The sequence below is a fragment of the Quercus suber genome, unplaced genomic scaffold, assembly GCF_002906115.3.
Source record: "Quercus suber isolate HL8 unplaced genomic scaffold, Cork oak 2.0 scaffold_48, whole genome shotgun sequence".
In the NCBI taxonomy this organism is placed as follows: Eukaryota; Viridiplantae; Streptophyta; class Magnoliopsida; order Fagales; family Fagaceae; genus Quercus; species Quercus suber.
Genome location: NW_027069513.1, coordinates 782,120 through 809,146, shown reverse-complemented (window position 1 = coordinate 809,146; position 27,027 = coordinate 782,120). Strand labels below are relative to the sequence as shown.

Genomic DNA, 27,027 nt, shown 5'->3' with positions numbered 1-27,027 from the left:
TGGACGAATGGCCTCACTTTAGTTTATACTGATGCTGGCGGCTTCTTGACTGCCCGATGCGCGTTTTTAGCGTTTCGAGAATTAATGGGTGCCCACATTAAATTTTTGACGGCACCACGTTCCCCACTTTAAACGGCATGATCTCCTGCCTTTATGAGAAAGCGGTTTCATTTGGGAAAATTAAGGGAGAGTATAAATACTTGTTTGACTTGCCTGGTTTCATCATTTTCGCGATTATCATTATTGATGCATATAGTTTGAACTTGGTTCGACTGGCACATTAGCTGAAGAGTATCGTCATACCTCTGTAAGTTTTCTTTTTCTAGTGACCCCAAATTTCCTGGATTTCACTCTTCTTTTTCTTTTTTAGAGCTTTTAGTTATCTTTGGGGAATGGGTAAGTTTAAGGAGTTGGTTGAGTCCGAGAAATGATGAACAAATTCATTGTTGACTATGGTATACCCGGTAATGTGAACTTGAAATACTGCGAAGAAGGAGAGTGGTACCTTAAGAGGAGAGAGGGTGAGGTCGTAATTCCAATAGTTGCTTTTGTAGAAGGAGAGATGAGAATCCCTATGAGGCCGGTGACCCTCAATTACCTCAGGCATTTCCGCCTGTCCCTACTCAGTGTGCTGTGAATGTGTTTAGGATACTAGGGTGTGTAGATACTCTGAATGAGAAAATGGGGCTGAGACTGACTCACCATGATGTGAATTGGTGTTATAATCTTCATCACCTGAGGGGTAAGACGTATTACATGAAGACAAGGACGGAAGACACGGCTGACCCGTTTAATAAACGGGTCGTGTTCGTGTTTAACATGTGAACCCGTTTGACCTGTTTGACCCGTTTAGGTAATAAAGATATTAAATTTTGTTATTATTGCTTAATTTTTGTTGTTGTAATTATATGTTTATTATTATATTTATGGTTGTAATTGTATTTTAATTTTAGATATATAGAAATTAATAATAGATTATTTAGATCATGTATGACCTATTAATCAAACAGGTTATTAGTATTAATTTTTACATGACTTATTAATTAAACAGGTTAAACGTGTCAGGTTGGGTCAACCTGTTTAATAAACAGGTCGGGTTAAGGTTGAGGATTCTTGACACGTTTACTAAACAGGTCGGGTTCGGGTCAACCCATATAGCAGAGTACTTATGGCTCGACACGACACGAACCCGACCCGCGAACACGAATTGACACCCCTACTCACCAAGTGAAGTAAACAAGAAAATTGCAGGATATGCTCAAATGTGGGGAAAAATATCCATTACTAATCTCAGCTTCAACATCAAATATAAGAAGCTTCAGAAGGGCCAAATGAATTTTCCAAGTAATAGGAAATCCTGAAAGGAATAATGCAAAGAGAAAAGAAGAAACCAACAAAAGGTAATTTAAATTTCATTCAAATAATAAGGTAAGAGACAAAAATTCAATCTGTAAAGGTGGATCAGAAATGAGAATTAACCTTGCCATCAACCGATTGAGCAGACTCATCAAGAGTGAAGGAGCATATATCAACTGCAACAACATAGTATAAAGGAAACGAAAAACCAGCTCAAGAAAAGTCAGTCATAACTCTTAACATGATAATTCAACATGCAATAATCCCAAAAAAAAGCCTCAACATACAACCACTATTAAATCCCACAGTGCAGGATTCAAGAAAAAAGTTTTAACATTATTACTAATTTCATTAATTTGTTTTCAAGCAAAACAATAGATGAGCATGACTTAGTCCTGCAACACATGATGAAGAGAGTCTAGAGAAGGATGTGATAAATAAAAATTATACAATAGGATACAGCCAACCCCCATCAGTTTGGACTAATTAAAAATACTACGATCTTAATTCCGAGTCATAAACAGGACAGCTTTTTAAATTAGAATAATAATTAACAAAGGCTTATATATATATATAGATGCATACTGTTAGCATATTTTTATTCCAATGGACATGCTAAACAAAAGATCAAATAAGAGGTAGGGAGTCGATAAATTGTTTTGGCATATAGCAGGGAAACTAGTCCTTGTAAGTCAACAAAACAGTCAATAACCATATCTGAGTCTTAAAATCATTAGGGATAGCAGATAGTGCGTACCTTGCATTTGCTAGGTAAAAAATTATTCATGAATAAGACTTCAAGCACATGCATTATAAAAGCCACTGCAATAGAAAGACAGTATGCAGCATCTTTTGCATATGATATATCTTGGTAGAAGACTAATTTAAAAAATTACGTTTGAGAAAAAATATTGCTAACTATGCACCTTAAACAGTTTCTTGACAATCTCTGGAGAAGAATCCCAAAGTTGAGTACAGAATGGATGCTTCGTCTTATGTTCTTAACAGAAATAGGAGGAAACTTAGTCAGCAAATCTGCAAATCAAATGAAGTTACAGATATCAACAACTTCAAATACAAAAATCTAAAAATAATACATGCATTCGACATGATATAGAACTTTGTCAGATTTTTCCTCCAAAACCAACCTTTGTAAAGTGAACAACCATGTACACCGTTAGCAGCAAAATGATCTGAACACCTCAGTGGATTTGGTCCTGCTTTTAACTCTTGCAGCTTCAGCTCTTCATCATCCAAAAGCATAACTACATGATTAAGGTATTCTCGAGATATTGCTCCTTCCAAAGCAAGTTCACATTTTACTATATCTGGTTGTTTGAGATGATCATCCTAGTTGGGTTCCACCTGAGATGATCATCATGGTTGGGTTCCACCTGGCATATAACAAGAAGTTATATGTTACTACTTAAACAACATAATTTCAATAACTTATTACAAACCTCTCTTCTTCCGGTGGACTATCTCCTCCTATCATGTGATTTATTTCTTAACCTTACTAGTTTCTAAATATAAAACTAATTGTCAGAAAACACTATAAGTAACCATTAGGATAAATTTATAAGATCATCAATCCACAAAGCCCATACAGAAAGGTAAATGGACAAAAATATTTCATAAAATTAAAAGTAAATTACTTAAAGCCACAGGAGCTTGTCGTTATCTTTTTGCCCGATGTTATGGTTTTTTAGGTGCTTTAGATGTTGAGATTGGAGATACAACAACTTCCTTGTCAGTATAACCGTTACTAGTAGATATATCACCCCCAACAGGATAAGTTGCCCACCGAACTGTCATCAAACCTTTTCCAATACCATGTTTCTTCGCCAAGTCATCAAACCTTTTACAACACCGTGCTTTTTCGCCAAAGCACTCTTTTTATTAGAAAACTAGTGACTTAAGATGGTGTGCTCTTCCACCTACCACCCACTCACACACACAGATAAAAAGTTAAGGAGTTCATGTGAAAATTAGTAAAGACAGTGTAATGAGAGTGGCTAGGGTAAAGCAAGTAGGCCATGACAACTTTCAGAGAATGGCAAGTAAAAATCTATCTCAAGAACCTTAATCCTTTTGCCTGCTCTTTGGTTGTCTTGGCAAGATGGACAAGATTTTTTAGGATGTAAACAAGCAAAGACATTATGAACAAAATGTTAATCAGAACCAAATAATGCAAAGCAAGTTAAGGTTGTGTGAGAGAGAATGGGAGAATAAAAGAAAATCAAATAGGGTAATGAATGCCCAAAATGGCTGCTGTATCAGTCTCCCATTACCGTATACCATTTCATTGTTAGGTACCTAATTTGTTAGAAAATTTCAAAAGAAAACAAAACCCCATACAAAGGAAGTATAAACACACCCCTAAATAACTTCCAAGCACTAGTGTTTGTGGAAAGTAGATGTAAATATCAAGCAAAGAAAAAGTAACAAATTTAACCACCCCCACAAGGAAGGCGCAAACATTCTTGAGGAAAAGCAATGAAGTTCCCCAAACACACATTTCAGAAGGAATCAGCACAACTTAAGACAATAAAGACTAAAGAGAAAAGCCTAACAGTATTAACTAAATATTAACCACCAATTGCTTGTCCCTTTTACACATATAACACCAACTTACCAAAATTCTTTCTTTAGAACAAGTTGTCACCTCAAAGAATTCTTTGAATTGTTTTACTTGAAAAATAAACAAAGCCACCTTTGCAAAAGCACAGCACACCAAATCTTTTTTCAAGGAAAAGCCCTACAATTTTATCCCACACAAGCCTTAAAACACAACGTCACATATAAACTTTCATCATTAGTTAGCCACCACAAGACCAAAATTGCCCTCCAATATCCTGTAGCTTGGACCTCTAAAGTGGCTCAAAAAAATTATGGAATCTACCTCCCAATCTAAACTAATCTACAAGCATTAGGATACTAAATTACTAATGCATTACCCCATAACCCACTACCAGAGTTAATGGATTCCCCTACTCACTAGAACTGCAAACTCAAATTGTACATCCCAGTTAATTGTGCATTTGCAACCCAATTCGGAAAATTGGATTTCCTAACTCCAACAATCAGTTTAAACATTGCTGGCAGATACCATCAATTGCATAAAGAAAAGAGATTTGGCTAAAATTCTCCCTCCCTCTCCCTCTCTCCCTCTCTCCCCCTCTTAGTGATACAAAAATTGTTGAACTTATTGCTTTTTTTAATAACTATTTATGGGCCCCATGTTAGTCACCTACTAATTTTATTAAACTTTTATCTTTTATTTACAATACTTTCAACAAAAATCTAGAAACTGTTTCAAATAGACACTTAAATCAGGTGCAAAACCAAGAGTTAATAATTTGAATACCTTGTTAAGGGCTGCCCTATGCATTGCACCTAGCTTTGAACCAAAAGCAGCATCAACCAATACTTGATGCAGTATTTCTGTCCATGTTAGAGGGTTTAGAGCACTCTTCCAAAACTCCAGAGAAACTTTTTGGTTTTCAGTCTGCCAAAATCATCAATAAAATTACACAAGTATGAAGATCTTCAATTTAATTTAATTTTAATAATATAATTAAGAAAAAATCCATTGAGAATTAAGCAAAACTCCACATTTTACCCACCTTCCAAAATCTACTAAATCAACATCATAGAGAAATTCATTAAAAAAATCACTTGTCCATGCAGAACTTTGGGAAAGAGTTATAAGCATCATTATAATCCATTTAGAAACCAACATTGTAAAAAAAGCACATGGATTTGCTAAAAGTCTTGTAACTCAACTGGCATCTTCTAGTGTTTCCAATAGAGACGTCTAAAAAAGTTCAAATCCCCCTTCCCCACACATTGTAACTATCAAAAAACAAAGAGCGCATGGATGTTTAAAAAGTGTTTGGAGGGGCTACTAATAGTAAGATACATATTTATAAAGAATATTCTTAGAAAGCAGAAACATTAGGCCCTTTATCATGTTTTTAGAGTGTAAGGCTTTTTATGTAGTTTGGCAGACGAACTCTTCTATTATGAGTTGTTATTCTCTTTATTCCATTACTTCATTATATGAAATATATCACCAATTTTGTCAACTTGCTGAGATCTATATAATTCTATTTGAGAAGAAGGCAGTTCAACTATCACATAGGTTGCTTGTCACCTGATTTTTTTTAGTGGTAAGTTACACATGCACCCTATAAATTTACAACAATGATCACACTTATATACAATAACGATTTTGAAAACAAACTCAATTAGTTCATCATTGGAAAGATGCACACACAAAAGGGTATGCATTGTAATTGAGGAGTGACATAATGTATCTAAATATATGAATTAAACTATGGAATTAAATTACAACTTCAAATAAAACACAAATCTTCCAAGAATGCAATAATTAAACTACTGATCTGTCCTGAATTTATGATATGGATGACCCTCCATATTTAAATGTTTATGAAGCTGTACGTAAGCAACAAATTTCACATAAGAATGCAATTAGAAGTATTTTTTTAACATGAACACTACCAGTACCAACATGGTTGCTTCACATGAAAAAGCGATAACTAAAGGAACAAAAATACATAATATGTAATGGTATGGCCATCAAATTTTCCTTTGTGCAACTTAAGCACTAGGTTATCTTGCTCAAAAGGTGAAATAAAAGGCACAACTCTAGCAAGAAGTTACTGTTATTTCCTTAGTCATTCTAACTAGCATAGGAACATGAAGCCTTTAATGGTCCATTTGGTTGGGTGGAAAAGAGGAGGATGGAAAATGGATAAAGGAAAATGGGATTTTTCCAATGTTTGGTCCGGTAGAAATGAGAGCCGATGGAAGAGTTTTCCATGTAGGCCTACCAAAATCCATCCTACCAACTGAGCACCCATAATTTGGTAACTCCCAAGAATTTTCAATTCTCAACTTAAATTCTTGCCAACTGAACACAACCAAAGAGGCACTAGAGGAATGATTATCTATGACCAAAATAATTAGTGATTAACTTTTTTTGAATAAGTTAAGATGTTTACCATGTTAAGAAATTAGAATCTTCCATAACAAGGGAGACTCTAAAGTCTAGCCTAGTGCCATAATAGGGGAAATCATATCCATTGGAGACCACAGAACATAACAAAGACATCGGAAAATTATTCAAAAAACCAGACTCCTCAGCCCTTCATGACTCTTTCCACATAAGGTTACTTGATTAAACAAAATTGATCAGAAATTATTATTGAGACCCCACTATTGCTCAATACTGAAAACCATGAAAGCATGCTTATTGTGAGAGCTCACAAGAGCCCAAAACATGAAACCATTTAAACACTGTTCTTATAATAACCTTCCCCTTTTTATTTGAGATTGATACTTATAGGGAGGCATCTGTAGCTGATATGGAGCTTACTGGGGATCAACTCATAGCTTTATTTGCAGGGGACCATGTTGTCTTTTATGGAATCCATTCAGCTGTTTTTAGATTCCCTATCCGGTACATAATTTTTGGTTTTCTTTTCTGTTAGCAATTCAAAGTTCAATAGAGGCACCCTTGTAAAACGCTTCCCATCACCATTGATGAACCAGGGAATGACTAGTAAGTTGGGTTGTTCCAACTAACAAAGTGTGGCCCACTGGGTTAAGAAATTCATGTCTGGAGCTGATATACAAAATTGGAAAACACTATGAGGCCAAATTCCAAAAATGGCTTCTAAGTATCAGAGCTTTGAACAGAGGAAGCTGATATATGAAATAATCTAACCATACAGGCCATATGGCGTATAGATAACCAATGAATTATATTAACAATGGTAGCACCATAGATATGAGAGTAGTTTCTACATTCATTTCAAATATCTGCTTTTCCTAAAAACTATCTACTACCTCGAATTTCACCTATATAGTATTTTAAGATTGATATATAGAGCACCTTGCAGTTATAAAAATGCTTAGAAAAGGCAATAACTACTACCTGGTTCATTCTGCAAGCATCAAACAAGTTTTTCTGATTATCTGCATGAGAGAGAGATGATAAACAATAAATAAAAAAAGAGGCAAGTAACAGTGTTAGGTCAGAAAAGAACAAAAAACTAGAATCAACAGCTTTCATTTCCATTGGTAGCATCAGCTGACATCAAAGGTTTAATAAAGAACTGAGCAAATCTGAACAACAACAACAACAACAACAACAACAACAAAAAAGAAAAAAAAAAAAAAGACATTCTAGGGTTACATTTCTGAGAGCAGTTATGAGAATAATAGGAAGCAGGAAAATGAAGAACAAAGTCTGCCTATCCAAAGCCTCTTCAAAACCATTAGTATTAACATCAAAATAATAGTTTGTGTGCTTTGAAGATGTAAAAGCATTTGTATTGCCTCCATGATAGGCATTGAGAAGATAAAATCCATAGAAAATTGGAACAGCCACATCAATTAGCAATCTTAGATTGAGTATTAATCTAATAGAAATTTGCAACGGACAAGGATATGAAAATATATGCATGCCAAGTATAGGAATCATTCACACATGTCAAAATATCAAGGTTTGGAGCTCAAGAGTGGCTCCAAGAGGCTATGTACAATCAACCAAAGGGCTGACATGTAGAATGCATAAACATAAGAGCAAGTGAGAACATATGATATATGAATGCAAGGGTATGTGAGGTGCATGAACATGTGAGCATAGAAAATAATCTAGTCTAAGCGATGACAAATGAATGCATAGATATGGAAGCATGCGACCGCATAAAGTCTCTATGAGATGACATGTGAAATGCATTTATGTGAACATGTACAATCAACCTAAGGGCTGACATGTAGAATGCAGAAACATAAGGGCAAGTGAGAACATATGATATATGAATGCAAGGGCATTCACAGTGCCTGAACATGTGAGCATAGAATATAATCTATCATAAGTGATGACAAATGAATGCACGGATATGTAAGCATGTGACCACATAAAGTCTGTCCTATGAGATGACATGTGAAATGCGTAGGCGTGTGAGCAGTTTTTGTTAGAAAATAGCATTAAAGAGTATAGCTAAGCATGTGATTGCATGACAATGGCTAGGAATGTAAATTGCATTCTTGATTTAAATACAACTAACCTCATTCCAAAGCATAGAATAACAAGTTCGATTAGCGCTTTTCCTTTCTACTCATTTTTTTCATACAAAAAAAAATGCAAAGAGAACAATGGGGCATGAAGGTTATATGCTTACAAATGGATAACTTATGAATTTGACATTTGACAAATTTTGGAAACATGTGAACATGTACAATCAACCTAAAGGATGACAAGTAGAATGCATAAACATATGAGCAAGTGAGAACATCTTATATATAAATGCACCGGCATGTGAGGTGCATGAACATGTGAGCGTAGAATATAATCTATCCTAAGTGGGGACAAATGAATGAATGGATCTAAAAATCTCAACCCTAAACTCTACACCTTACACCCTAGACCCTATACCCTAAATAGGGATGGCAAAATCTAACACGACCCGCAAACTCGATACAACTAACCCGTTTGTAAACAGGTCATGGGTTAAAGCTAAACGGGTTTAAGTTATATTCGGATCAACACGACTGACCCATTTAATGAACAAGTCGTGTTCGTGTTCAACATGTCATGGGCTGAGGCTAAGTAAGGACATATGATATATGAATGCATGGGCATGTGAGGTGTATGAACAAGTGAGCATGGAGTGTAATATTTCCTAAGTGATGGCATATGAATGCATGGATATGTGAGCATGTGAGCACATATAGTCTACCCTATGAGATGACATGCACAATGCAAGGGCATTTGAGCGATTTATCCTAAAAAATAACATTAAAGAGTTTAGTTATATGATATATGAATGAATGGGCATGTGAGATGCATGAACATGTGAGTATAGAATATAATATATCCTATGTGATGACAAATGAAGGCATGGATATGTGAGCATGTGACCACATATAATCTACCCTATGAGATGACATGTAAAATGCATTGGTATGTGACCAATTTATGCTAGAAAATAATGTTAAGGAGTATAGCTAAGCATGTGATTGCATGGCGATGGCTAGGAAAGTAAAATGCATTCTTGATCAATTACAACTAATCACATTCCAAAGAATTGAACAACAAGTTTGATTAGAAAATTTTCCATTTTACCCCTTTTTCTCATAAAAAAAGACACAAAGACAACGATGGGATATAATAGTTATATGCCTACAAAGTGATAACTTAATAATTTGATATTTGACAATATTTTTTTTGACAAGTAATTATTTGACAAATTTTAGAAGCATGTGAACATGTACGATCAATCTAAAGGATGACAAGTAGAATACATAAACATATGGGTAAGTGAGAACATATGATATATGAATGCATGTTCATGTGAACATAAAATATAATCTATCCAAAGTGATGACAAATGAATGCATTGGTGTATGGATCTAAACCCTAAATACTAAACCCCAAACCCTATACCCTAAAACCTAAACAATAAAACCCTAAACCCTAACTAATTAAAACTAACTTCCAGCTGGCTACATAGATCTAATGGTCTAACTAACTCTTAAGCATACGGCTTTTAACTAATCAAAAATTAAGCAAATGACACAATCAATTAATTAGCACGCGATTCTAACCTTAAATTACAAAGATGATACAAAACTTTACTAATAAACTGCCTCTTATAATAAGCTACTGGTGTCTAGTACCAAGTGTTGATGCTGCACTGTTGCTGTTACTGGTGCTTACTCATACAAAACTTTACTTACTCATGCTTACTTGTGCTGCATGCATGATGCACTAATTGGATCATATGCATTAACTTTAGCTACTTCCCATAGTTTCCTAACATGGAGAACAGTCAGTACCTAGGCTTGCTTGGATAGTACCAAGCGAGGAAAAAAACCACTAGGAGTCAAAACTTAGGGTTGACCGGAGTCGGCACCAAACCATGGACTCAATTTCAAAAGAAACTTTATTCATCAAAATAATCTCCCTTTCTTGGGGTACATACTTGGCTTACATAGACTACTATATTCTAATTCATCATAAAGTGACACAATACATGGAACTTATTACATAACAGATAACAATAAAATTAAAAATAGGTATCACTCATATAGAGATATTACCAATGGCACCATTAAGTATCCATATTAAAGAAAGTAACATCAAGTCCAGAAATGTACTCCATACCATACTTAGATGCCCATCGGCCACTAGTTGCCAACCATCAGCGCCACTAACCACTGGCCACCAACTGTCACAAGGTCCACCTCATTCCTAGAAGGCCATCATTAAATGCCCTTTAAAGAAGGTAAGGTAGTTCTTACATAATTGCTAACCATCATACTAGCCAACACATGGCCCACCTGTTGCCATTAATCGTTGACCATGAAGAGTACAAGTGACCTAATAGGGGTCACAAAAATTTTCCAGACACCTAATACTCATCTCTCTATTCCAATACAATTCTAGAAATGATACCAACCAAAATCGAAATATGATTGTAACACATTTGATATCATATTAAAGATATTTTGATTACCCAGACTAAGTGAACTCCTACATAACAACTGCAGTTTCCCTTACAAGTTGCGTGGCAGGGATTAGTTCCTACAAGCATGACATTTGCACATAAGTTATAATCTTCATAGTATAGAAAAGAATTCTAAGCGATGTAGAATATAGGAAGGAATTAAATCCTTCCACTCCAATATGTTGCATTGATTTAGCAAAGTATATAGAGGCAAGGCAAAAAACACAACCAAATGCTATAAATGAAACCAAAACCATGGTAACTATGTCCAAGAATAATGGAATCCTGTGAGGTCATGATTCAAGAACCGTTGAGTGCATGTATAACTACTTACCAATCCAAAAAACAACAAAACTCTAAGGTTTCATTTGTTTTTGGCATAAACTGATATTGTGTTTTCAGGTATTTGGTGTGTCAGAAAATTTTAGTCAACGGAAAATTTTAGTATATAGGCAGAAAACATTTACACTTTTTTTTTTAAATAAATCAAAATCATTTACACCTTTAAAAAACATAAACAGTTTTTTGAAAAAAAAGACTTGCGTTTACCCCTACCATTCTTATCCCTTTTCACTCCATATATTTCCAAACTAAAAAGGCAAAGAAATGTCCTATGTAGCCAAAAATTCACCATATATTTCCAAATATAATGTATTCAGATGGTTTAAATTAGTAAAGCTTTTATGACTATCAATTGTATCTAGATTGTGCAGCTTCATTCATGCTAGGTTAGTTGATTTTTTTTTTTTTTTTTTTTTTTTTTAAATTTTAGTTGAAATCATAAAAACCAATTAGTCCACAGAAAAATGATGCCTAAGATCAAATAAAACTAAATAAAAATGTCAAAAAAGAAATAAATAAGTTTATCCAAAAAAGAAAACACTACGAATAAGACTTTCACCTACACACAAATCAACCATAATAACTTCGAATTTCAACACCTAGCAGGAATCAGTTAAACTCATTAGGCCAAGTGTTGGAACATGTGCAACATTACCTCAAGAAGTCACAACATAGGATTGTCATCAAGGTTAAAGGACTGGATATTGCTTTTTACTTTTCCAAGACACCAAGCAATAAACCTGCAATACTTTCTCAATCTCACCCAAAAAACAAAAAGGAAAGAATTTCAATACTTGGTTGACAAAGTTCTTATAGAAACAATTTTGCAACATCAGTAGATAAGCTCATTATTGTCCAACTAAAACCCTAAAGACATATAACAGAATTATTTACATCATATGTAAATTCTCCTTCAAAAGTATAACAAAGCCATAAAATGTCACCAAGAAACAAAAACAAACAATAAAGACAAACATAATAGGTCACAATCTACCAAATTTCATGTAAAGCCATACATAAACATCTTTCAGATACCAAAACATAAACTAACATTAGTTTTGACTCATAACTTCAAGCAATGATAAAAATCAAGTATATTAGTTTTAAAATCAAGTCAGTAAGAAATGATAACTGTAGCAATATTACTCGGTGAACCATTGAGTTGCAAACTTGATAGTGCTAACAGTGTTAAGGACATTTGCATATTGGAGTTGCTAGAAAGAAATCAAAGGAATGAAAGAACTACCTTACCTTCTTTAAAGGGCATTTGAAGCACTCAGAAGATTCAGTTCAACAATAACATTAGCTATATCAGAGCATTCGATGTCCTCAACTACAGTCACCAACACAGCTAACACTGTTTCAAATACCTGTATGAAGCAACAAAATCAATATCTAACGATTTCAAAAGTAAAAGAGAAGGAGATTATGGACAATATCTCTTACACACACCTAAAAGCCCAGCTCATGATAAAGTGAAAACCCCATGTCAACTCAAATTGAATTACCAATCTCCACAACAAAGCACAAAAGAAACTTCCTGGGATAATGGATAACTTTTTATCACAATGATGTAGGACAAAAAAAAAAAAAAAAATTGTAATAGGAAAAATAGAGATGGATGAACTTGGACTCAACACCTAGGGTTGGCTAGAGATTTGATGCAGGACAAACCAAAATTGTACAACAAGAAAAATATGCAAATAAAGGATTGATAAGAACTAATTAAGCAAAGGAAAAATGGTGAGTGACTGACTAAGAGGGCAGCCATGCCTCTTAGAAGAATTGAAAGGGATTAGATGAGAATAGGAATATGAACAGTCTAAGTTCTCATTGCATGCCTTTATACAATTCATGAACAGAACTAATTGACTAACACTAATTGCCAATTGGCTACACTAATCTAACGATCTAACTAACTGTTAAGCACATGGCTCCTAACTAATCAACAATTAAGCACATGACACAATCAATTAATAAGGAGGTATCTGGTTACAAAGGGATAATAAAATGGTTGGATGGGATAATAAAATGGAAAAGTTGCAAAGGGATTTTCTATGGGGTGATAGCAAGACTCATCTGGTTGGATGGGATAAAGTTTGTGCGCCTATAGCCAATGGTGGCTTGGGGATAAGGAAACTTACTACTTTCAATAAGGCCTTATTGGGGAAATGGTTGTGGCGGTTTGGGAAGGAAGAGGATCGGTTATGGAGAAGGGTGGTAGCTTTAAAATATGGGGAAGAATGGGGGGGGGTGGACCTCAAAGTTGGGTAGGGGAGTTCATGGGTGTGGTTTGTGGAGAGGTATTTGTATGGGATGGGAGGATTTTAGCAAAAATTGCCAGTTTGTTGTTGGGTTGGGAAATAGAGTGAGGTTTTGGCAGGATGGGTGGTATGGGGATCAACCTTTTCAATTGGCTTTCCCAAGGCTGTATGCTATTGTCATTGATAAGGAGGTATCTGTAGAAGAGTCTCTGTCAAGGCAGGGGGCGGAGGATAGAAGAAGTTGGAATGTTCGTTTTATTAGAGAATTGAATGATTGGGAGATGGATGAAGGGCTGCATTTTCTTCATATATTGGGAAATAATACCCCTCCCATGGCTATGGGAGACCGGTTGAGATGGAAGTTGAAGCCTAACGGAGATTTTGACGTCCGATCATATTATAATAAACTAAGGGACTCTCCTTCAATTGTCTTTCCTTGGAAAGCTATATGGAAAGTAAAGGCCCCTAGGCGAGTTTCCTTTTTTGTTTGGTGTGTAGCTTGGAATAAGATCCTAACAGGTGATAACTTGAGATTGAGGAAATTGGTTTTTGTGGACTGGTGTATAATGTGCCGACATTGTGGAGAGACGGTTGATCACTTACTACTTCACTGTGAGATGACCTATCGGTTATGGAGCTTTGTCTTTATAACTTTTGGCTTGCCTTGGGTTATACCTAGATCGATTACAGAGCTACTTTTTGGCTGGTGGAATTGGTTGGGGAAGCAATCGTCTCAGATTTGGAATTTAGTTCCGTTGTGCATTCTGTGGTGTATTTGGAAGGAACGGAATAGGCGGACTTTTGAGGATTTGGATAGTTCTGGTGATCAGCTGCTTGCTTCTTTTAGTGGAACTCTATTTGATTGGTCTCGGGCATGGGGACTCACGACTAGTGATTCTCTCCCTTCTTTTCTTAGCTCTCTTGCTCTTTGTAATTAATATGCTGATAGGCTTTCTTTTTTGTTTTTCTTTGGTTTCTTTTTCTTGTTTTTTCTAGGTTTGCTCTATGTTCTTCATGCATAGAGTAGCCTTTCGTATATATAACATTCTTACTTATCAAAAAAAAAAATTAATAAGAACGTGGCCCTAACCTTCAATTATAAAGATGATACAAAACTTTACTAATAAACTGCCTCTTATAATAAGCTGTTGGTGTCTAGTACCAAGTGTTGATGTGACACTGTTGTTGTTTCTATAGTACATTTAAACTTAATTAGCCTTCAAATGAAANAAGAGATGGTCAACTGATTCACCATTACACTTGCACATATAACACCAATACATAATACATAACTTTTTTTTCTTAAATTGTCAATCGTTAGACTTTTGGTTTGGTTTTGTCCTATGTCATTTCTGCTTCTATTTTATTTTTTAAATGAATTATAGATCTTGAACTTAATGGTTGCTTTAATCCTACTAAGGTAGGAAGTAGTTCCTTGAACATTTTTTGTCCATTTTCATATTCATGTGGAGTTGCAACTGTGACAGCTTGCAGGCTTTAAATTGGAGGTCAAAAACACAACATCTGCTGGTCATGCTCGAAAACTTGCATCCACTGTTGACATCAGCACTTGTCCTGATGGTACGATCCCTTGACTAATCATATCATGGCATCCCTTTTGTTTGCTTTTGTTCTTGCTTTTTGATTATGTTCAACATCTTTATGGTTTAATCAGTTTGTACAAATTGTACTTTTTTCAGGAATCATATGTGTTGGAGGTGATGGAATTATTAATGAGGTAAGTCATTTGCGTTGGTCATTCTTGTTTATTTCTGACGAGTATTCTACAAATCTACAATTTTCTTTTGCGTGTATTACTATTTGTATCGCTGTCAAAGATATGGGAAGGTATATTGACATCAATCTCAGAAAAATAAAAGAGTGTGAGGCTTGCTGTATTTAAATTTACATCAAATGACAAGAATATTATTCTGAAGCCAATGAGTTCATAACAAATGATAAATATCAAGAACAGAATCCTTTGGTGGTTAAAATAAAGAAAATCCAATCCACATATTACCCATGAAAAAGATTTGAATCTTCTCCAGATTCTATTCATTGCAACAATACTTTAATCAGCATAATAGAAATTTGATAATTCAAGACTTTTGCTAGTCTACTTTCATGATATACCCAAAGATGTATGATTTGAAGAAAAAGAGGGGAGTTAACTAAAAAGGAGGACAAGGCAACAAAATTCTAAGTTCTTGATAATATTGGAAACTCATAGAATTTCTAGAATTTATAAAATCCTAATGGTCAAGCATAAGTGTAATACACACTTATGTTTTTTTTGAGAGAGGTCAGTTTGAGAAAAGTTTAAATGCAACCTTTATTTCCTTGATTCCCAAAAAGTCAGATGCAGTAGAGGTGAAAGATTTTCGGCCTGTTAGTCTAATAGGGGGGGGGGGGGGGTTTACAAAAATATTGCTAAAGTATTGGCTAATAGGTTGAAAGAGGTGATCGGGGATGTTATTTCAGAGTCTCAAAATGCTTTCATTAAGAATAGGCAGATTCTAGACTCATGTCTCATTGCAAATGAATGTTTGGACAGTAGGCTGAATTTAGGAATTCCGTGGGTTGTTATGCAAGTTGGATGTGGAGAAGGCTTATGATCATGTGAACTGGGGTTTCCTAATGTATATGCTTGAGCGGCTTGGGTTCCCTGAAGAGTGGAGAAAATGGATATTTTACTGTATATCCATAGTCAAATTCTCAGTTCTAATTAATGGAGCTCCATGTGTTTTCTTTGAGAATTATAGAGGCTTACGACAAGGTGATCCTTTGTCTTCATTATTATTTGTTGTTGTTATGGAGGCAGTTAGCAAAATGATGGATAAGACGGTGACGGAAGGTTGATTGTCCGGATTTAGTGTGGGTACCTCCACAGGTGATCACTTATAGGTATCCCATCTTCTCTTTGCAGATGATATGTTGGTTATGTGCGATGCTGATATCGACTAGATGCTGTTTTTGCGCTTGATTTTGTCATGGTTTGAGATTGTATCAGGATTGAAAATTAATTTGGATAAGTCTGAACTAGTTCTTGTGGGAGTGGTTCCAAATTTTGAGATGCTAGTAGATGCATTGGGTTGTAAGCAGGGCTAACTTCCTATGAAATATTTAAGCCTTCCATTGGGTGCAAAATGGAAAGATAAAGCAGTTTGGAATCCCATCATTGAGAAGGTGGAAAGGAGGTTAGCAAGATGGAAAAGATTGTATCTATCCAAAGGGGGGAGACTTACTCTCATAAAAAGTACTTTATCCAATTTACCTACTTATCTCCTTTCCCTTTTTCCAATTCCATCAGATATAGCATTATTGTATAGAACAACTTCAACAAAATTTTCTTTGGGGCAGTCTAGGAGATGATTCTAAACGTCACTTGGTGAATTGGTCCAAGGTATGCTCTTCTATCCAGTCTGGAGGTCTAGCAATTCGAAACTTGAGATACTTTAATGAAGCACTATTGGGAAAATGGTTGTGGAGATTTGGGTATGAGAGAGAAGCGCTATGGAGAAGGGTTATAAGGGCTAAATATGGAGCTAAGGAGGGAGATTGGTGCTCTAATTTTGTTCCAGGCTCCTATGGGGTGAGTTTATGGAAATCTATCAGTAGTGGTTGGTCTACTTTTTCTCGCCACATTCAGTTTCAGATGGGAGATGGGACTAGAGTGAAATTTTGGCATTATGTTTGGTGTGGGGATAATCCTTTGAGTATGTGTTTTCCAGATTTATTTAGAATTAGTAATGATAAGGAGGCTTATGTGGCTGATCTCATGCAGTTTCGTAATGGGGTTCTTTTTTGGGACTTAGAATTCCTGCGAGAAATTTATGATAGGGAATCAGATTCTTTGTCTATTTTTTGGAATGTTATATATGGAGTCTCATTGAGAGGTATTGGTGAGGATAAGATGTGTTGGACACCTACTAAGAGCAAGGGTTTTGAGGTAAGTAGTTACTATTATGCTTTGTTGGGTGTATGTACTCGATCCCCTTGGAGAAGTATTTGGAAGCAAAAGGTTCCCGCCAGAGTTGCATTTTTTGTTTGGACTACAGCTTTAGGAACGATCTTGACTATTGATAATTTACGTAAGAAGAAGGTGTTGATTCTAGATTGGTGTTATATGTGCAAAAGTAATGGAGCTTCAGTAGACCATCTTTTACTACATTGTCCCATTGTTTATAAGTTGTGGTCTATGGTGTTCACTTTGTTTGGTATCCACTAGGCGATGCCAAAGACTATAGTTGTGCCCCTTGCTTGTTGGCAAGGAAATTTTGGTCATCATCGTAATGGTGTTATTTGGATGGCTGTCCCTCGTTGTTTGATGTGGTGCATTTGGCGGGAGAGACAACCGGTGTTTTGAAGATTCTGAAAGGACTATAGCTGATTAAAAACTTTTCTTCTTTAAAACTCTATCGGATTAAATGTTTATCATAGGAAGTCATTCTATTTTTTCAGTCTATGATTTGATGGATGCTTGTAATTTATGTATTTGATTATGTTGGTCTTCGGCTGTTTACTTCCTGTATGCTCGGGTGACTCATTATTAAGTTCTTGAATAAAATTTCTTTTACTTATAAAAAAAAACATAAGTATAATATACTAATATGTAGAATTTTGGATATGGGTTCTTCTTGTGGTTTATAGGTTTTATTTTGGGTGTAATGTTATTGGTCTTTATGCTTCAGTAATTCACTACCACTTTGCTAGTGAACTTTCTGAAAATGATTTAGCTTCTAATTTAGAAGTTCTTAGCTAATTGGTCAATACAATATCATATTGGCTGGTATTTGTCGTACTGGTTGGTAAACCAGTACTGAAAACCTCTTGAATTGTATCGTTCAAAAAACTGGTTAACTCCTGACATATGAGCTGATATCAGGTGTTTTGGCCGGTAAAGAAAAAATAATAATAAAAGAAAGAAAGCAGCAAAACTGCAGAAGCAGATACAGAGACATGTCGCCACGTTTCTGGTTGTCAGCCTCATATTGCCAATCCCCTCTCCTTTGTTAGCCCCTGGTCCTTCTTCTTTCAGTTTTGTTCATCCTTTTCTTCTTGGTTCATTTTTCATTTTGCTTTGTGTGTCATGAGTCCCTAACCCTTCTTGTGAACTTCAAAATTCAAACTAATGAAATTTTTGTGTGCCACACTGCACACTACCATTTATCAAAGACTCAAAAAAGAAAAGAGATTTATGTTATTATTTTATTATCATTATCTAGGTACACCAATTCTATTAGGCTGATATGTTTGTTAAAATTTAGCAGATTAAGACATTAATATTGTAGGGGGCAAAACAAGAATCAGGTCCAATCTAAACAGGAATGGGCTGACAAGCAAGCCCGGTGCAATTAATTTATAGAGATGGGTTATCAGGGACAATCCTTTTAAATCTTAATAGCATAACTTAGTGATTGCTAAAGAAAGGGAAAACACCCCATGCAATAGTTTAAGAAGAAAATAACAAAGTGAAAGGCAGGGATTCTTATTCAAGATCTTCCTTGGTTTAGCCGAGGAGAGATGATTCTTTGGGTTACATACTTCTTGGTAGTACAGCTCTTAGTTCTTCTCTCTACTTTCCTTGTTTTCCTCTTTTTTTCTGATCCCCTCTCTTAGTGGAGCTTCCTTCCTTTTTATAGTAGCTGGAGTTGCATCCTAGCCTTCCACTTGGACTGCTATGGATCCTCACTTGGATACTTGTCCCATTAGTGTCTTGCTGGCGGTGGTAGAGTAGGTTGCAAATTGTAAAGACACTGTTTAGGGGTCATTCTGCCATTAAATGCAGCAGGCTGAGTTGGTACAATGCATTTAATGCGGAGGTGGTGGGTATTTTATCAAAAAGCTTCCTCCTTCTCCTACCTGCACGTCTTTACTTTCTTCCTCGGCTCTCCATCCTGTTAGCTTTGGGTTAGGACCCCGGTCCCCCAAGGGAAGCTTACTCCGAGCTTCCCTCCTTGGACTGAACACTCCCCTCTATTTTTGGTATTTGGTTGTCTTGTCTAGGCTGAACCCAATCTAATGAAGAGTGAAGCCCAATTGCCTCCTCAGGATGTTCTAATGCCACGTGCCTTTGCTTCTCAGGTTCCTCCCTCCCACAAATATTTATATGTGCTTTAATTAATTAATGAATGAATAAATAAATAAATAGATAAAACAAGATCATAGCATAGAGAAAATAATAGGATTGAAGTTGGAACAAAGAACAATAGAATATCAATTTCTAAGCTCAAAGAGCTCAATAAATATTCAGATCTGAATTTCATCAATTAGATAAGAAAATTCTACCTACAATGACTCAAAAGAAGCTATAACAGCTTTAAGTAATTAAATCCATCCATTTAATTTCATCAAAAGTCACATGCTAGTCACATGACCTTTTAACATAATAAAGACAACAATAACAATAAATAAACATAACATAACATGGGTAAATAAAAGACATTAGTCACAGTAATATAGTGAGTGAGCCTTTTCCCTAGGGCTTATATTCTCTTACATCACTATATGCAGTGTATATGGTCATTCATGCCGACAGAACATTTTAATGCTGATAGGCAGCTTTTAAGTTCTGTTTACAGGTTGTGATTGCCTTGTAGATATCTTTCCCCTTAATTAATTTTGAAACTGATGTGATTGTTGCCTGAAGCATACCAGACACGAAATTGCTGAACTACGTGTATAAAAACCTTAACTCCATTTTCCAAATCACTATTCATGTAAGCTGTAACCAACCTTTCAAACCTTAATAACCATACTATGGAGTGGAGGGATCCAACATCAGTTGCATTGAAGGCATTTGCAGGGCTCCTTTTGCTTTTCACATCATCTGTTTCTGTGTGTGTGTCTGATGACTTCTCAAACTTACGTATTGAAATTTCAGGTATAGTTCTAGCTACAGATACAACATTGATGGTTGGTCTTGTTTATGGGAATGGGATAAGTGAGACCATGCAAGAAACCTTCTGTTTGCCGGAATCGGCTGAGTTTTTTTTTTTGGAGAGAGAGAGAGAGAGAGATGAGACAGGAGGATTTTGACAAAATTGATGTGGGAATAACATTACCAATTTGTAGCACATATGGATTGTCAACTTTCAGGTTAGTTTTGTTCAGCTTTAGGCTGACCAAATTGAGTTGCACCCTTGTAGCGGAATTGTTAGTGGCTAGTTTTAGTATCTTACTCTTCTGGGTGGGTCTGATGGAAGCATTGGAATAGAATTTCTACAGGAATAATATAACAGACTTTTCATTCCTACTAATGCTTAACAGCAGCATAGTTTTATCCATTCTCTCTACGATGCAGTGGTGTTTTTGTTCTGCAACTGTATTATACACATGCAAAAGCATGTAGTCTTACTTTTTTGTCTTCTACTTTATTTATTAATTTACGTTTATTATGCAGGTTCTAAATGGTCTACTTAGTCGGGACAACCAGAAAGAGGGAATTTCTATACCAATTGGAATTATACCTGCTGGTTCCGATAATTCATTAGTTTGGACTGTTCTTGGAGTCAGAGATCCTGTTTCTGCTGCAATGGCTATAGTGAAGGTAACGCTTTTTATTAAGATGTCCATAGCTTCTCTTTTTAAGTTTTTAACAGCAGATTTTTTTTATTCGTAATTAATTACACACATACCCAGTGGGTCTTGAACCCTTGACCTTAACCTCCACCTTGCCCTTACGTGGAGGAGGACCTGCCATTTGAGCTGGAACTCATTGGCCTTGTAACAGACTTAATATGAATGGTCTTTGATGACAACCTGGCATTCACTATACTTCAACAGTCTTTGATTACTTTATGAGCAAATTTATTCCCCTTCTAGTTGTCAAACAATGCCTATATAGCCATTACAATGACTGTAATTTCATTGTTTTGACCCTTTTTTTTTTTTTTTTTTTTTTTTATAAAATTGGTAAGTCACGTACACCCAGTGGGTCTTGAACCCACTTTCACCTTTTTCTACCAGGGGAGGAGTTGCCAATTGAGCTAGTGCCTACAGCTCAATGGTACTGTTTCAACTTTGCTATCATCATCCAACATTTCATTGGCTGACCTTCTAGATGATTGATTTATTGTCCTTTATTATAGCCAGATTAATTGCAGAAACATCTTTTGACCAAAATCCCTTTAATGAACTCCTAACTACACCCTTGCTGATATATGTTGAAAATAAAATTTGAAGATAAAACGAAAGTATAGCTCATTCTTATTGAATTCTAAAAATTCTTATTAATCAGCCAACCTGGAGAGTTGACACCAATAATGTAGTAACAACCACCATAAACCACTTTATAAAATTCATTATTGACCATGATCTCCTCCAATGGGGCATCGAAGGCAAGAATGATGGCAGCGGCCAGTAGTGCAGTTGTCTGATAGATTCACGATGAAGCAGCCATGCTATTCAGCATCATTATGTTGGATTTATTAATGATGTAAGTAACTTAAATTGTCAAAATTTTCAAATGGCTACCATTGTCATTATTGCTCCTAGTTATAAAATCAAAGATGTCTAGGGGTAAGTGATATGGCTTGCAATGGAGATTACCTGCCAAAAACTACAAAGTAATTGTGGAGGGCATAGCATAACTTGCAAGAATATGTACACGTGTTTTATACAGATGGAGGGTGTATGACTTGTGATTGATCATGTTCTTGCAGAAAGAATTGGAGTTTATAGGAATGATTGGCTCCTGGGAATACACACAAACATTTAGAGTTTGTGTTGGATCATTAGCATATATACTGTTTCTTATTAGATTGAGTGAGTTCTTTCCAGTTTCGATCTGATTCTTTTTCTGTAAGTAATAATAATTTCAGTAAAAGCTAACATAAAAATTTAATCGCTTTATTATTATAAATATTAATTTCAATAAAAAGAAAGATGGTAATCATTATACACTGTACCAGACTACCCCTAAAGGATTACAAACTCATATTTAGGGAGTCAATGAAATCTATAAAAAAAAATGACTGTAATGAATGTTGACAATAGCAGACTTCCTCTTCCATTCATAAGAAAATCTCAGCATAGACTTTTTGACAACATGAATAGGATGTTCAACCCCATCAAAAGTCCTACTATTACACTAACGCCACATTGTCCACATATAACATTATGGGACTGCCTTCCATATTTTGCCACCACTACTGACTATGGAAATTTTCTTTCCAACGAGAAAGCATTCCAGGACACCATCTTTGGCATAACCAAGAGTCTCCAAATGATGCAAACACGAAGGGCCAGATATCCTTGCCACTGAATGACTCAAAAGATCAGTTTCAAAATGATTTTTTCTACTTCTTTTATTGTTTTTTGTTTCCCTTTACTTTGATACGTTATTATGGGTAGGTTAACTAACAAGTTGCAATTTTATTTGCATCAATTTCTCCTTTCATGTCGTTACTTAACAATTAAAGGAACTGTTTTGTTTTTTTGGTTGCAAAATTTAAGTTTCAGACTAATATTTTAAACTATCTTCTTCTCCATAATTTTTATGGGCTTTTAGTAAAATGTATTTACCTACTTAGTGAAAGTCTTTGCTGGTTTCAGGGAGGCCTTACTGCTACAGATGTTTTTGCGGTTGAGTGGATTCAGACTGGTGTTATTCACTTTGGGATGACAGTCTCATATTTTGGTTTTGTTAGTGATGGTAAATCATGATCCTTGGAATTGCCTTTTTTTTTTTTTTTAAATCTTGACTTGTATTGAGGTCAATTAATTTCACATCAGGCCTACATTCCAAGTAGCAAACACAGTGAAATAGAGCACATTCACAATTTGGTGCTAAAAGTACCTGCGTTTTGTTTTTTCGTGTTTCTGGATCACCTGTATTTGAATTTTCTTGTTCCTTGATGTTTGCTTTCTAGTGAAGTTTGAAGAAGAAATGCTTTGTCGCATGCTTTTGAAGTTTCAGACTTGTGGTTAATTTCACACTATGCTTAATTGGGTGCTAAAGTAGGAAAAGGAATAAATTATTGTTTTATAATTCTAGACAGTAACGTCCTCAACAATGCATACTAAATTATCCTAATGTAGTTGACGATTAATTTCACATATTTTTCCATTTGGGAGCTGGAGATAGTTATACTTTTAGTTTGAATTCAATCAATGGTACAAAACAATGCCTAAGCTTATTTTGTTTTGGTAATGTGACATATAAGTACACGTGTTTGTACCATCAAACCTACGAATCTAAGTTTATTTGCAGTCTTTAGAATTATCTATATGGTTGTATTTGAGCTAATGATGGTGACTATGACTCTTTTGGTAAATGAGTGCAACATTAATCCATGTATGTAGTCCACTATATCATATGGTAGTTAATGCATGTGAGCTTTTCATGAAATGACATGTTTCTTCTTCTTCTATTAGCATGGTCATACTGCTTCCAAATTATTTTCTATTTTTATTAAACAAGTGAACATGATTGAAATGATCTTTTAGCATAGCTCCAGACCTGCCATTGCTTGTTAGCCTGTTAATGCACATATATACTCCCTTGTTGCACTAATCCATTTTAATTGGTGTCTCCAAGAAGTGAGACTGATTCTTATTCTGTAATCATTGTTCATTTCGCAGTGTTTGAATTTAAAGCAATGATTTGTTGTCAAAAAGATTCTGATTTTGAATCTCTTGTATACAGGATATTTTTGTCATTTAGAATGCCTGTAAATTAGCTAATGTTATGTCTGATTAGCAGTCCTTTGATATCATTGAATTATATTGATTGCACTTTGATCCATTATTTTAGTTTTAATGATAGATTGAGTAGTGAAACAGGAATACAATTACCAGCTAAATATTAAATGGAACGAGTTACTTACTGTCAATGGTTATGTATCACACGCATGTTACAGTGGTAATTATCTACAAAAAAAGCATGGTACGGTAATGTCTGATTAGTTTTTTGAGTATTTGTTGCTCATGTGTCTGTATTTCCACTTTGTTGCAGTGTTGGAACTTTCTGAGAAATATCAGAAGCGCTTTGGTCCTCTGCGTTATCTTGTTGCTGGATTTCTCAAGTTCTTATGCTTGCCAAAGTACAACTATGAAGTGGAATATCTTCCGGCATCAAAAGAGGATCGGGAGGTAGTTGACATGTCAGAACTTTACACAGACATTATGAGGAGATCAAGCAAAGACAGCATTCCTAGAGCCTCTAGTCTATCTAGTATTGACTCAATAATGACCCCTAGTCGTATGTCTGGAGGAGATTTGGATACAACCTGTAGTAGTACCCATGCTAGCACTGAACCATCTGACTATGTGCGTGGCCTAGATCCAAAAGCGAAACGCCTATCATCTGGAAGGAGCAATGTAACAGCAGAGCCAGAGGTTATTCATCCTCAGCCACCTCTGTCAACAACTCCAAACTGGCCAAGGACCAGGTCAAAGTCAAGGACTGATAAAGGATGGACTGGCACAAATGATGCCTCTAGATGCTCTTGGGCTAATGCCACAACAAATGATAAGGAGGATATTTCATCAACGCTATCTGATCCAGGTCCAATATGGGACACTGAACCAAAGTGGGATAGTGAACCTAATTGGGATGTAGAGAATCCAATTGAATTGCCTGGGCCATCGGATGATGTTGAAACAGGAATGAAGAGGGAAGTCACCCCTCGTTTTGAAGAGAAATGGGTTGCTACGAAAGGACAATTTCTTGGCATTCTGGTTTGTAACCATGCTTGCAGAACTGTTCAGAATTCTCAGGTGGTGGCACCAAAATCTGAGCATGATGACAACACCATGGATATGCTCTTGGTTCATGGAAGTGGCCGGCTGAGGCTGTTGAGATTTTTCGTACTGTTGCAGATGGGTCGACACCTTTCTCTGCCATATGTTGAATATGTAAAGGTACGGGGCATTGCTCTACCTTTACTTTTGCATTGAGGACCTTTTTTCCCCCCTTTTTTTTGTGTGGCAGGGGGGAGCTTGGGATTTTGTATTCCTTTTGTGGGGTGTTTGATCTTCATAAATAGATCAATTTGGACTAGCGCCATGTAACTAAAGTTTCCGTTCGGATGCAGGTAAAGTCAGTGAAGATTAAGCCTGGAAAGCACACACACAATGGGTGTGGCATTGATGGTGAGCTCTTTCGACTCAATGGGCAAGTAATTTCTTCTTTGCTTCCAGAACAGTGCAGACTTATTGGTCGCTCTGCTAGTCATGTATAATAATCTTGTTTCCTATTTTGTATTCTTTGATGGGCTCTAGGAACATTACTGCTTTGTTAATTGTGGTTGTGGAGTATAGAGAACACCCTTATAGCAAACTAGAATACCTTGTGCTGTAATTTCTTTTTTAGCCCCCTCACCATTGCATCATTGAAGAGCTGAGGTCCGTGTAAATTTTTTCACCCATTTGTTTCTTTCCTTCTTTCTCCTATAATGTATCTTTGCTCTGCTGCCATGTGGGAGTAGCTCAACGTGTTGCCAATTCTTGTAATTCTTCCCCTGCCCCCTCCCTTGTGATCGTCTTGAGATTGCTCCAGAGATATTTGTTTTGTAAAGCATTTGGTTATTGATTAGCCATTTCTTTAAATCTGTCTCCTTTTGATGTCTTTATCTCTGTTCCAAACATGGGTATATATATATATATATATATATGTATATATATTAACAACTGGAGGGCAGTTTAGCACTCCACGAATTGATACTAGTTGTAATTTAATCCTGCAAGAATTGGTGCCAAAGAATAGAAGCTGATTTTGCTGCTAAGACTCTAGCTTGTTGGGGCTTCAAAAAACAAAGGATACGTTTTGGCCCAAATTGAGGTCGGCCTTCTTCCCTGTTAGATGGAGTAATATACTAAAAATATTAATATTGGGATGATGAGGGGTTGTTTGGATTTAGAGTTTTCTATAAATCATAACGTTGTTTTCTTCACTCATAACTCAAAATATGTGGGTCTCACACATACAATGGTTGTTTGGCTCTGTTTCCATTTTTGATTTCCATCACTCATATCTCACATTTTTGAGTTATGAGTGATGAAATTCAGAAACAAAAATTTGTTGTTTTTGAGTTATAAAAATTGAGTTAAGGTAAATTCGAATTTGTTATGTGACAAACTCACAAGATATTATGAGGGTTGTTCGTCTTTAGCGAAGTTTTCTCTGAAAACTTCTGCTAGGTTGTAGCACTGTCGTCCCTTCTTAGGAAGGAGTCTTTTGTCCCTTGCTCTAACAAGGTTATTGCAAGGCTAGTGGGTTTTTCATTCAGGGTTTTGTGATACACTAAGAGTGCTCTTGGTTTCCCTCTTCTCCAAAATGGATGATCTAACAAAGCATTGGAAGTCCTTATCCCTCTCGGATAGGGAAGGTCTTGGCCTTTGTCTAAAGAAAGAACAAGCTACTTCGGAAAACGCCATTGCAGCTAGATTCCTCACCAAACGCCCCCTTAACATAGATGCCATTGCCAATACTTTCACCCCCCTCTCGAGAACAAAATCAGGATTCAAGGTAAAACATATCACAAACCATGTTGTTCTCTTCTCCTTTGACAATAAGGCCG

At 35.8% G+C, this 27,027-nt stretch overlaps 1 protein-coding gene and 1 long non-coding RNA gene across 8 annotated transcripts; one reads left to right on the top strand and one right to left on the bottom strand.

Moving 5' to 3' along the window:
• Positions 1-812: 812 nt before the first annotated feature.
• On the bottom strand, positions 813-12,835 carry LOC112006076 (uncharacterized). 7 transcript variants are annotated; one of them, XR_010628310.1, is made up of 10 exons: positions 12,693-12,835; positions 11,896-12,610; positions 10,908-10,975; positions 7,319-7,359; positions 4,724-4,864; positions 2,505-2,750; positions 2,283-2,391; positions 2,114-2,178; positions 1,480-1,532; positions 813-1,357 (listed from the first exon to the last, which is right to left on the bottom strand). It is a non-coding gene; the product is annotated as an uncharacterized LOC112006076 (long non-coding RNA). The 7 variants fall into 7 exon arrangements; XR_010628309.1 differs by having other exon boundaries at positions 813-1,532; positions 12,693-12,834; XR_010628313.1 differs by having other exon boundaries at positions 813-2,178; positions 11,896-11,988; positions 12,487-12,610; positions 12,693-12,829.
• Positions 12,836-13,551: 716 nt separating this feature from the next.
• Positions 13,552-26,056, top strand: LOC112006063 (sphingoid long-chain bases kinase 1). The gene is made up of 8 exons (XM_065771759.1): positions 13,552-14,434; positions 14,890-14,924; positions 14,992-15,085; positions 15,205-15,242; positions 20,907-21,053; positions 23,060-23,159; positions 24,462-25,369; positions 25,543-26,056. The coding sequence occupies exons 1-8, from the start codon at positions 13,552-13,554 to the stop codon at positions 25,687-25,689; spliced, it is 2,352 nt and encodes a 783-aa protein (XP_065627831.1). The 3' UTR covers positions 25,690-26,056.
• The last annotated feature ends 971 nt before the right edge of the window (positions 26,057-27,027 follow it).